This window comes from Leucoraja erinacea, chromosome 17 (assembly GCF_028641065.1).
Source record: "Leucoraja erinacea ecotype New England chromosome 17, Leri_hhj_1, whole genome shotgun sequence".
In the NCBI taxonomy this organism is placed as follows: Eukaryota; Metazoa; Chordata; class Chondrichthyes; order Rajiformes; family Rajidae; genus Leucoraja; species Leucoraja erinaceus.
In genome coordinates, this window is record NC_073393.1 from 31,362,640 (window position 1) to 31,375,801 (window position 13,162).

The following is a 13,162-nucleotide window of genomic DNA, read 5'->3' on the forward strand; positions in this document are numbered from 1 at the left end:
ATGAGTCACACACTTGTCAATGGTTCCAATGCAATTGTATCACTGTTATTTCCTCCAAAATATGAAAAATTGCTCAGTGATGACCTGTCAATAAAAACCAGGGTCTATCTAATCCAGCAATTCACTATGCAGCCCTATTTTCAGTCATCAGAAAAGTGATGAAAGGTGCCATCAACAGCGCTATCAACTGGCAGCAATAATCTGCTCAACAATGACCAGGTGGGTTTTGCGTGGACTAAAACACAAAGTGCTGGAGGAACTCAGCATGTCAGGCAGCATCTGTGGAGGGAATGGACAGCCGAAGATTCGGGTAAGGACCCATCTTCAGATTCTTACATGGACTAGTTGTTTCCACCTCGTTATCATCTTCGTACAAATATGGCAAAATAAAGCAGAATTTGAGAAGTGAAGTGAGATTGATTCTTCTTGACAACAAGGCAGAAATTGACCCAGGTGTAGCACCGAGGAGTCCTGCTAAAACTGAAGTCAATGGGCTGAATGAAGAAACTATCCAGTGGTTGGAGTCATTGCTCGCACAGAGGTAGATGAAAGTGATGGTTCTTTATCAATGACCTTTCTTCCATCATATGATCAGAGTAACTTACGCAATTCCATTCACAACCATACCAAGAAAGCAGTTCAAACCTTCAGACAACATAACTTAGACAACAGTCGACCATACGGCCATATAAGGTGATAAGTGCCAAGTAACATTTGTGCCACTCAAATGCCAGTCAATAGCCATTTTCACCATTATATGGGAGTCTAACCACATACCCATGGCATTTCAATGGCATTACCAGTGCCACGTTTTCCATTGACCAGAAACTCAACCAGACCAACTGTGTTAATAGACACAAAAACCTGGAGTAACTCAGCGGGACAGGCAGCATCTCTGGAGAGAAGGAATGGGTCGAGACCCTTCTTCAGACTAGCCAGGGGAATGGGAAACAAGATATAGATGATGATGCAGAGAGATAACAAACAATGAATGAACGATTATGCAAACAAGTAGCAATGATAAAGGAAACAGGCCATTGTTAGCTGTTTCTTGGGTGAAAATTAGAACCTTCCTGCACCTGGGCGTTTCTGATGCATCGCAGAAATGTCCCTCATGCTCCCTCATGCTTCCATACACCCAAGCTAGCGGATAAATCTGCTTCAATGAGTTCAGGAGGGGCTGTCCTGAGCTGCTCGTGCCTTCCCACAGGGGAATGGGATACAAATTAAGTGCTCCCACTTAAAATAGACACAATGTTTGCAAATCAATTCTAATATAAATTAGTATCACATATTACCTGGGAGCGACAACTCAAAGCGTTGAACATATCAAAGAAGACAAAGCAGGTAAATGTCATGGTTGTGGTCCTTGTAGAACTCTTCCCTTCAGGAAGCTATTTTGAATAAAGTGATAAAAGTCACAAAACCATAAACAAAATAAAATATTCAAAACGACCACTTATCTCAATCTTTCAGTTACACAGTCTCTGAAATCTTAAAGAGATTTCAATATATTTAAGACTGAAATAAAAGCAATCAGTGGTCTGGATCTCCCTCAGAATATTAACATTAGTGAAACATTAAAACAAGCACAAAATACATTTTAATGATTTGCAGGTAGACACAAAATGCTGGAGTAACTCAGCGGGACAGGCAGGATCTCTGGAAAGAAGGAGTGGGTGATGTTTCGGGTCGAGACCCTTCTTCAGTCTGAGTTCCTCCAGCATTTTGTGTCTACCTTTGATTTAAACCAGCATCTGCAGTTCTTTACTACACTTTTAATCATTTGCCACTGCTATGAATGGACAGTACAGTACAGAAACAGACGCTTCAACCTCCCTTGTCTGAGCCAGGTATCAATCACCCGTTTACACTAATCCTGCATTAATCAAAAACAATTCTCATATTCTGATCAACTCTCCCTGTTTCTACTACTCACCTACACGTTAGTTGCAATTTACAGTGGCCAATTAACCTTCCAATCCACACATCTTTGAGATGTGGGAGGAAACTGGAATACCCGGGAGGAAACCCATGTGATCCCCAGAGGAACGCACAAACTCCACATCGACAGCATCAAGGTCAAGAATGAACCCGAGTCTCTGGTGCTGTGATGCAGCAACTTTACTAACTGTGCCATGTTTAATCAAAAACAGGTATTAAAAGAAGCCAAAACGCAAGCAAACTTTTAAAGACACAATTGCATCTGCTCCAAAAACCTCTTGAGGGGTTGTTTTTAGAGGCACTTTTTGAGGAGCCTATGGAGTAGAATGTTTCTCCTGGTAACCATGTGAATGCTCGTCTCTTCCACAGACCCCTCACCACCAACCTGATCCTCACTCACCTTCCCATGTACCAATTCCCTAGCTTTGCCATGCAGCAGGACAGGTGGAGGGAGGCGGTGGGGAAACAGGACTGGGAGGAAGGAGGATACCGCCTAACTGCACAACATTTTTTTGTGACATTCTCTGCAAACAGAAAGATGCACACCCTTTTCTTTATGTTTGGTCAATCAGAAGTGAATTACCATTGATGTCTTTTGAGTCCCAACAGCACATTGATGATATTGGCAATTTTATTGATTTGTTTTTTGTTTCTACCTTCTTGATTTTAATACACCCACAAACCTTGAACAAAAAACGTATAATTGAGCCATCTGTTTCAAGAACCCTTGTACTTTTTCTTGTTCATCAAATTAAGAGAAAAAGATTCAAATCCTACAAATGCCTCATCCTAAAAACATTTTCACCCAGGGAGTTGTGAAATTGTGGAATTCCCTGCCACAGAGGGCAGTGGAGGCCAAATCACTGGATGGATTTAAGAGAGAGTTAGATAGAGCTCTAGGGGCTAGTGGAATAAAGGGATATGGGGAGAAGGCAGGCACGGGTTATTGATTGGGGACGATCAGCCATGATCACAATGAATGGCGGTGCTGGCTCGAAGGGCAGAATGGCCTCCTCCTGCGCCTATATTCTATGTTTCGATAGCTGAGAACTTGTCACATTTGGCAAAATCATTGGGAACATTTTATGGTAGCATTACACTCTTCAACAAATCTCATTCTGAACGACTTTCCTATTTGTTTTACTCATTTTTCAATTTACATGTTGGTGAACATTTCTTAAAATAATCATGAACAGAGTACACTTTGCAGAACATTGATTGGACAGGATAGGCAAGAACAAGAACTGTGTAATTGAGAATTAAAGTAGGTCATCGTTATGGGATTTGCCATTGTACATACCTCTTTCCAATAAACAAAAAGGGTCCCACTCATAATTATAACTGCTGAGAATAATATTTTAATAAGTAGGCCTTTACTCAGAATAGAATCTTTGATATTTCTTGGAGGCAGTTTAATTACATCTTTGTCAACTGGTTCAACACCCAAGCTGTTGCAAGAAAAACAGAAATACATTATTATCCAAATATATATCCAGCAGTATTAACCTATAGAGAGACACAAGAGACTGCAGATATGGAATCTGGAACAAAATATAAAATTTATTTATTTAATTTCGACTCCGATTGTTTATTATTCAGCATGGAAACAGACCATTCGGCCCACCAATTCCAAGCCAATCATCGATCACCCATTCATACTAGTTCTATGTTATCCCCCTTTTGCATCCACTCCCTACACAGTAGGAGGGATTTACAGAGGCCAATTAACCTACAAACCTGCACATCTTCGGGTTGTGGGAGGAGAACTGTGCACCCAGAGAAAATCCATGTTGCCACAGGGAGAACGTACAACAGACAGCACAGATCAAACCCGGGCCTTAGCACTGTGAGGTGACAGCACCATCAGCTGCACCACTGTGTCATCTGCTCTCTAATCTATCAGAATTACTAATTTATTGGTGGAAATGAATATTATTTTCAATATATACACAGATAGTGCCAGAGTTCAGGATTGAACCCAGGCTGCAAGCACTATGAGGCTGCTATTCTCCCTGCAGCACAGCTGTGCAGTCTATCTGACAGACTTATATTACATCAGTTGCTGTACCTCGTTATAGACCACTGTAATCCATGCCATTTAGATGCACAGTCTTCTGGTGATGTATTGGCCGTTATTTCATTTAACACAGCCGCTAAATTCAGCGAAGTCCATTCGAGTACTTTGGAGCTGAAGGCAAAAACGTTGCCTCATAGCTCAGTGACCTAAGTTCAACACTCAGCTGCAACAATGTCTTTGCGGATTTTCACTTTGATCACATGAGTTTCACCCGAGTGTTTTGGTTCCTTTCCAGATCCCAAAGACATGTGCCTGTGCTAAATTGCCCCTTTTGTGCAGGCAGATCGTATGAGAATCAGATGGGTGTAAAGGGCGGCACAGTGAGGCAGATTTGCTGCCTTACAGTGCCAGAGACTGGGATTCAATGCCGACTACAGATGCTGTCGGTACAGAGTTTGTACGTTCTTCCTGTGACTGCGTGGGTTTTCTCCAGGTTTCCTCCCACATTACGAAGACGTGCGGGCTTGTAGGTCAATTGGCTTCTGTAAATTCTCGCTGGTGTGTAGGATAGAACTAGTGTATGGGTGATCAATGGTCAGCGTGGAATTGGTGGGACCAAGGGCCCGTTTCCACGCTGCATTACTAAACTTAACTAAAGTCACATGTAAGAGAGAATAGTTGACAGGGAAATAAGAATGGGAAAGGATTGTGCGATTGCTCTAAGAGCTGGCATGGACTCGATGAGTTGAACAGAAATAGGTAGGTCTACATTTTATGTATCATGGTCTCTATGCTGGTATTTGAAGTATGCCATCACCTGCAGCATCTCATATGTGTTTTTAATTCTAAGTGGAATTATTCTGGTGGAGTCAAGCTCACCTTATGCTTGTTCATCTCGTAGCAATTTACATGATTCCTTCCCCCCCCCACTGGAGTTGGTATAGAATATTATGAGGAAATATTGAGCAGATTTGGCCCACACTGTATGGAGTTCAGCACAAACAAGTGGTATTCCCAATGAGACCTATAGCATTCGGAAAGGGTTTGATAGGGGAGATGCCGTGAGGATATGTTTCCTGGCTGGGAAATTCAGCATTGTTTTGGAATACAGCGACGATTAATTAAGAAAGGGATGCGAAGAGGATACACTACACAATAGGACTGGATTACTTCATTGATATGCTTTTTAATGCTTGGTTATTGAACCAAACCCAGCAAAAGTAAATTTAAAAGCATTGAACTCAACTGATGTACATGATTTCATTAGACCACACAATATACGCATTCATAAATGTGTCATTCCGTGTGAATGTAGATGCAGAAATTAAACCAAAGTTATAAATTAAGTGTGAAAAGAATTAAAGGTTTAATTATGAAAAAAATCATTAATATAATTTTCCCTTCAGACATAAATAATCAAATTACTCTAGCTCAAAAACCCCAGAGGAATAAATCATGCCCTCAGCATGAAACAGGGATGATTAACATTGAATGGTACCTTTGAGCTGGAGGGCCATCCATAATGATGTTGATCCACAAAATCTGCATTGCATTTAGTGGATTTGGCATGTTAAATACCGTCGACAGAACAATCAAACTCAATGCTGAAATACTCCTGCGTATTTAAATCAAAGTATTTACGTTAGCGACCTCTGTAACAAGTGTGTAATGTGTAGTGACAATTAATGTCCTTTCATTAAACAGTCAATTGATACTCACGTACTCAGTTGAAACCACACAAAATTTTTAATGTTGTAAAAGATTCCTTTGCCTTCCTCCACTGCAGACCTGTAAAATAATGGCTTGGCAGGTTACTCCATTTCATGGAAATTATTATACAAGTTTTAGTATTTACTTATGTTTTCTCCCCTTCTTTCACATTTTAAGACAGTTATTTATGGCTGGGTTCAGGCTTAACGAAGACAGTAGTAAGCCCAGACAACTATATCACTTTAGGAGGGGACTTTAGGAGGAGATGAACACCTCAAACTGCGGAGCATCCTGGACAATACAGCTCATTCCCTCCATGACACGCTGGTCAACCTGAGGAGTATCTTCAGCAACAGACTGGTTCCACCAAGATGCTATACAGAACGCCACACGAGATCCTTCTTCCCTGTGGCTATCAAACTGTACAACTCCTCTCCCTTCTGTCATGGGGTAGACTGACTCCCCACTCCCTCCCCCCACCCCAATCTTTGCACATCCCCAATTTTTTCCACTCGTCACTTTAATTTCATGTGTCATGTATTTTATGTTTTATGGCTATTGGCAGATACATTTCCCTTCTGGGATAAATAAAGTTCTATCGTATTGTATTGTATCGTATCGTAAAAATAGCACATTCATTTTTTAACCTGGACAGAATGTTACAGTTCAATTTAACGGGAATCTAATTTCAAGAGAAAGTTTACTCTGCACCGACAAAATAAATACCGATTAAGTTTAGTTTGGTTTAGTTTAGAGATGCAGCAACAGACCCTTCAGCCCACCAAGTCCATGCTGACCATCAATCACCCATTCACACTAGTTCTATGTTATCTCACATTCGTGTTCATTCCCTACACATAAGAGGCAATTTTCAGAGGCCAATTAATCTAAAACTTGCGTGTCTTTGGGATGTGGGAGAACACCGGAGCTCCCGGAGGAAACCCACGCGGTCACAGGGAAAACGTGTGAACTCCACACAAACAGCACCCGAGGTCAGGATCGAGTTGGGGTCTCTGATACTGTAAGGCAGCAACTCCACCAGCTGTACCTTTGTGCCATCCGCAACACTGTACAATGTCCAAACTTTATTGATAGTTTATGTGCTATTGCTAACATTTCAAGCAAAATGGAGACTTTACTTTAGAGATACATTGTGAAAACAGGCCCTTCACCCAACAGCGATCACCTCGTATACAAGCACCATCCTACACACTAGGGACAATTTGCCATTTACAGAAGCCGATTAACTTACAAACCTGTACTTCTTTGGAGTGTGGGAGGATACCAGAACAAACGGAGAAAACCCACGCAGTCACAGGGAGAACATGCAGACAGCACCTGTAATCAGGACTGAGCTCGTGGTCTCTTGAGCTGTAAGGCATCAACTCTGCCACTGTGCCTCTATGCAACCCCAAAGTTGTTAAACAGAGCCACATGATACTCACAAAATGGATGAAAAGTCATCATCCACTAGGATCATGCCTGCTGCTTCTTTACTGACGTCACTTCCTGTTCCTCTCATGGCAATTCCAATGTCAGCAGACTTGAGAGCAACTGCATCATTCACACCATCCCCCATCATCCCCACAACTGCATTATTGCTCTGCAGAGCCTGGGCAGCAACAAGGAAAGATGCAATATATTTGCACATTTTAGTCAATGGACAACGGACGTATTAAATTGAAACTAAATCTATTGATTTATTTGACATAAATAGTCAAATAACTCCAAACTCAAAGCCCAGATTAAATTTTGAGTATCTGAAATGGTTTCTATTGGAAGGAATTTCAATTATCATTACAACGGGTTTGTGTCATTTGAAAGAATTGATAAATGTATATAGATAGAGCAAAAAAAATGAGGCGTTTATTGTGTAAATTAATAAGATATTGTACCTTTACAATGTTCTGCTTGTGTTTTGGACTTGTCCTGAAGAAAATAGCCACCTGAAAGGGAAACCAAAAACAATGCGCAAAGTGCAAGAGGTAGGGGAATAGCAACAAATGTTAGTATATACAGTAGATAATCACAGCAAAATACAATTCTACAGCTTTGTTCTATTTTTAGATTTGTAATAAAACCACAAGGATATGGCTGCGGTGTGATGAGGTTCCAGTGTTAGCCCCATGTGGTTACATTAACTGAAAACAAGCCAGAGAAATGGTATTAAAAAAGAACTGCAAATGGTGGTTTATACCAAAGATAGACACCAAATGCTGGAGTAACTGCAGCATATCTGGACAAACCTACCCAGATTCTCCAGAGATGCTGCCTGACCCGCTGAGTTACTTCAGTATTTTGTTTCTCTTTCTTTACTGCCAAGCAACTATTACTTTCCTGGAGGCTAAACCACTAAAATTACATCTTTTTACATGTTTTTTACATGTTGGAAAAAATCCCAATTATGCTTATTCAAATTTTTGATGTTTATTAAAAGAAGAATACTTCTTTTAATGGAAGTGACTTTAAATTATTTTATAGAAATGACATTTTGTTCACATTTTGAGTTGGCATCATACCTTCATGACCAGATGAGAAAGGTCCTCATTATTCATTTGATCCAACTGCTCGCCAGACATGACCTCCATATCATCATTATAAATTCCTATACTTCTCCCTGTAAGAGCATATGCAATTGGAAAAGATTGTTACTTTGGGTCATATGTCACCTCATGAACAATTTCATTTATATATCATTGTTAAAATTACTTTTTTTTTTGCAGTTTTCTATCCCAAACTAATTTTGTGATAGTACCACAAAGATACAAACATTACCAAATAACTAATAAAATCTAAGATTAAACACAAAACAATGTTGGGTGTAGTGAAAGGTTAGGCAAGATCTATGGAGAGAAAAGCAAAATTAATTGTCTTGGTCAATAATCTTTGGTCAGAAAGTCATAGGAAGCTCAAAGTCATGTCCACTAATACTCTATCTCACAGAAGATTGGATTAAAGTACGGATTAATTTAAAGTACGGAAACAGGCTCTTTGGTCCAACATGTCCATGCTGACTAAGATCTATTGAATTATTACCATTTGGCCAATATTCCTCTGCGGGTCATTCCATATACCCATCACATTCTGTAAGGAAAAGTTGCCCCTCGAATCTCTTCAAAATAATTCCCCTTGCACATTAAATCTATGCCCACTAGGTTGAGAGAACCCAACTATGAATGAATGAATGAATAACTTTATTGGCCAAGTATGCACACATACAAGGAATTTGCCTTGGTGCTCCGCTCGCACACAACATGACATACAGTAAACAATTAAGAATAAAACACAAAACATTCAAACATTAAGAACAAAACATCATAGTTTCCAGCGAGTGGGAGAAATCCGGAACGGTTTGGAGGTAACGTATGCCTGATGTTAATGAGTACCTCTCTCATGAAAGTGATCTTTGTGGAATTTCACAGACGACACAAACGAACAAACACGTACAAAACAGCAAGGAGCAGTACACCATGGCAGTCATCGTCAGCACCCGCCGGAACGTGCCTGCAACAACGATAATGACCGTTCACCTTATCTACGTACTCTCCACCCCATCACCACCCCTCGTCCAAATAATTTTATCTATCCCTATAAGGTTATATCTCTGATTCCTACACACCAGGGACAAAATGTGTCCAAAATGTGTTAGCATCTCCTCATTACTGAAACTCTACAGTCTTGGTAACATCCTTGGGGATTTATACTGCACCATTTCATGCTTAATGAGATCCTCCCTACAGCTGGGCAACCAGAACTGCGCACAATATTCCAGATGTGGTCTCACCAATGACTTGTACAGTTGCAACATAACGTCACAACTCCTGTATTCAATTGCCCGACTGAAGAAGGCATGCCTGCCAAATGCCTTCTTCACCACCCTATCTATCTGTGTCACCAGGGAGCTATGTAACTCTACCCCGCACATTGCACTTGCCCTTGTTAAACTCCATCTGCCATTCCTTGGCACTCTTGCCAGTTCATCTAGATCCTTCTATAATCTTAGATAACTTTCTTCACTGAAAACTGCACCAATCAATTTTCTAACCATGCAAACAGAAACGAATAAAAAAAAGAATGAAGGTCTGCTAACTCAGATCTCAATGTTAAATTTCCCAGTTACGTTGTAGTTTCAATAGCCCATGAAGAATAATTGTGAGCATCAATTGTATTACCCAAATGCTACTCGATATTAATTTAAAAATATTATTACTCATTTATTATTAAAGCAGACCTAAAGCAGCACATTCCAAGAACATTTAGTAACTGCATGGTTCATTTCGTGCATTGGTACGCAAAGCAGAAAATAAGACTTTGTTGATTGTACAGAGGTTTACTACACACTGAAAGAAGAGAAATTGAGATACAACAAATCCTTGCATTTTAAATTTGGTAACAGCTGTGTTTGTGTTAAAAGAAGCAATCTTCCCTTTATAAACCAGCCATACACTGAAGGTCCTTTCATTTCGGTAATTACATTTCTTAATGAAAAGCAAGCATAACAGTAGAAACAAAAAACTGCAGATGCTGCTTCATACCAAAGATAGACACAAAGGACTGTAGTAACTCAGAGCGTCAGGCAGTATCTCCGAAGCAAAAGGATGGGTGACGCTTCAGGTCAGGACCCTTCTTCAGACCGTCTAAGTAGGGTTCTGACCCGAAGTTTCACCCATCGTTTTTCTCCTGAGATGCCCTCTGAACCGTTGAGTTACTACAGCGCTTTGTATCTAGCAAGCAGAATACACGTTGGACTGATACATCTTCAATGTCCTTTGAATTCTCCAGGACAAAGTATGCAACTTGATTGATGCTCTGTCTTACACTCTAAACATGCATTCCATACACCATGGGTCCATTATGACAGCATGATCTACAAAATCCAATGCAGCAATCCAACAAAGTTTCTTCAACAAAACCACCATGAAGAACAAGCAGAGAAAAGGCAAGGAGATCTCTAACAAGTTACTTTCAAGTCACACAGCATCCGACCTGAATAAATATTGTTGATTATTCAAGTCATCGATTCCACATAATGGAATTCACTATTCAAGCAGACTATTTGAAATTACTTCCACCAAGTGGCACAAGGAGACAACTCATTATCATTCTCTAAAGGGTATTTAGGGATTGGTATCGTGCCGATCCTGTCTTCAACACTTACATCACATAAATTAATATAAAGAGATTCACGGCAGCAAGCAAAATGCAGTATCAACCATTGGGGCAATGGTGAGAGTCACACATAAAATCCCTGCTAAAGAGCATGCGATGCCACAACTACTTCCCTTTCAATTCTTCGTTCCTTCAAACATTCAATTTTCAATTTGTGGCATTAAATTCAATTTACCCAGAGTTTTGTAAATTATAATGGACATATGATGGGAATTTTAAAATACATTTTGAATTCTGCCATGTGTTAAACCAGCACAAGCTTAAATAGGGTGGCACAGTGGTACAGCTGCTGCCTTACAGCGCCAGAGAACCATGCTCGGTCCTGACCTCGGGTGCTGTCTGTGTGGAGTTTGCATCTTTCTCCCTGTGACAGCGTTGGTTTCTTCCAGGTGCTTCAGATTCTTCCTACATCCCAAAGACACGCGGGTTTGTTGGTTATTGGCCTCCGTAAACTGCCTATCGTGTGTAGGGAATGCATACGAAAGTGGGATAGCATAGAACTAGTGCGAATGGGTGATCGATGGTCAGCGCGGACACAGTGGGACAAAGGGACTGCTTCCATGCTAAATTAAACTAAAGAACTGCATTAAACCTAAAGGCAAAAAAAAAAAAAATCCACTGAAACATGTGTAGGTCAAGAACAATTCTGGGATGCCAAATTTCAACATACCTATTGAAATGGCTGTTGCCATGGAGTCTCCAGTGACCATCTTTATAGCAATTCCAGAATTCTGAAGCATTTGAATCGCTGCTTTGACTTCAGTCCTTGGTGGGTCAATTATACCAATGAATCCTAAGAAGGTAAGTTCGCCCAATTCACATCCAACAGCTAGAGTCAGCACTGGAAAGAGCAAACTGGTAATTAATAACAAAACTGACCTTTTCCTGATATATTCTACACCATGGGGCATAAAAAGAAAATCTTTCTCTATTATACGAATTAAACCATCCAAGTTGTGACAAATAATTTTTCAGAACTTCAATCAATAACATATGCAGGGAATGGATTTGCACCACTAATGAAAGAGCTAATTGTTAAATCTAATAGTCAAATCTAAAATGGAGTCGTTCTTCTACGAGGACTCAGGGGAGATAGATTGTACATAGAGGGAAGCTAATTGGGTTTGTGGATGGGCAACTTCCAGCTTTATTTAACCCACAAGCACTGCTGCAAGGGCACTCACAGTATGTGTGAAAATAATAAACCTAAAAGTAAATATCACAGATTCAATTATTTCCCTCATTACTCAGCATTTTACTTCCTCTAAGAATAGCAAAGGAATCTGTAAGGAATCCTGGACCACTATATTTATGCCAGGTGTTGGATTGGGATTATATAGTTACTGTCCCAGATATTTTGCCATATAAACTCAGACAGGACACAATCCATAACAGTTTTGCAATGAAGATTTATCAACCCATCTGCCATAGCCCATTTTCCAAATCCTAAATCAGCCCACAGATACATATAACCTAAAAGTAAACATCAGATTCAATATTACTCAGCATTTTACTTCCTCTAAACCACTATATTTTTTATAATGAAGAACGCAGGACACAATCCATAATTAAAAGATCAACCTATAATCTTAGAACAAAAGATTTTTTAATGAAGAACTAATAAATTGGAACAATACACTATAGAAAATAACTGGAATTTATATCTTGATACTCAATGCACTAGAATTAGAAATAAATAATTATGCACTTTTGGATGAAAATATTTAGCAGAATAAGGGATCTTACCACGTAGGCCCTTCTTCTCCCAGTTTTGCTTGTTGTTGGACGTACAACGCCCGCTGTTGAGGTGTGAGCGGTACTGGCATGCCACTGTTGTTATACTTGCTACAATACTGAATAACTGCCTCGTATGCACCTTTCATGAAGTAAATTTCTTCAATTTCCTTAAAATCACATTAAAACTGTTAATATTGACCAGGTATTGTGCTTTAAAACGTATATATATTTCAATTTTATGACCAAAATAGCTCCTACCTGACTTTTATGGACACATTTAACAGCCATCCATTTCTTTTCTGAACTAAATGGATATTCCTTCTTCCTTATATAGTTCTGCTCAGCCTGATCAAGGTCCATCTTTAATATAATTTAAAACAAACATTATTCAATGATTTTAACAAAGTGATTTCATTTAAGATCTACACTTGAATAAAAATGATACACTACACCATTAAAAAAATCAGCAAGAAAACATGGTGTTAGCAATAATCTTTTAGCGCTTCCTGCCTTACTTGTTTGTACGCTGACAAACCATAAATCACATTTCTCTGACCATCATCCAATCTATTGCTATTTAAGGAA

At 39.7% G+C, this 13,162-nt stretch overlaps 1 protein-coding gene across 1 annotated transcript in view; it reads right to left on the reverse strand.

The window, feature by feature from the left end:
• Positions 1-13,162, reverse strand: part of LOC129705506 (calcium-transporting ATPase type 2C member 2-like) — a 71,042-nt gene that overhangs the window by 9,161 nt on the left and 48,719 nt on the right. The window contains 10 exon segments of the mRNA XM_055649093.1: positions 1,299-1,394; positions 3,245-3,392; positions 5,460-5,576; positions 5,681-5,749; positions 7,117-7,283; positions 7,567-7,617; positions 8,191-8,288; positions 11,511-11,695; positions 12,596-12,744; positions 12,836-12,937. Of these exon segments, the coding sequence (XP_055505068.1) occupies positions 1,299-1,394; positions 3,245-3,392; positions 5,460-5,576; positions 5,681-5,749; positions 7,117-7,283; positions 7,567-7,617; positions 8,191-8,288; positions 11,511-11,695; positions 12,596-12,744; positions 12,836-12,937 (1,182 nt within the window).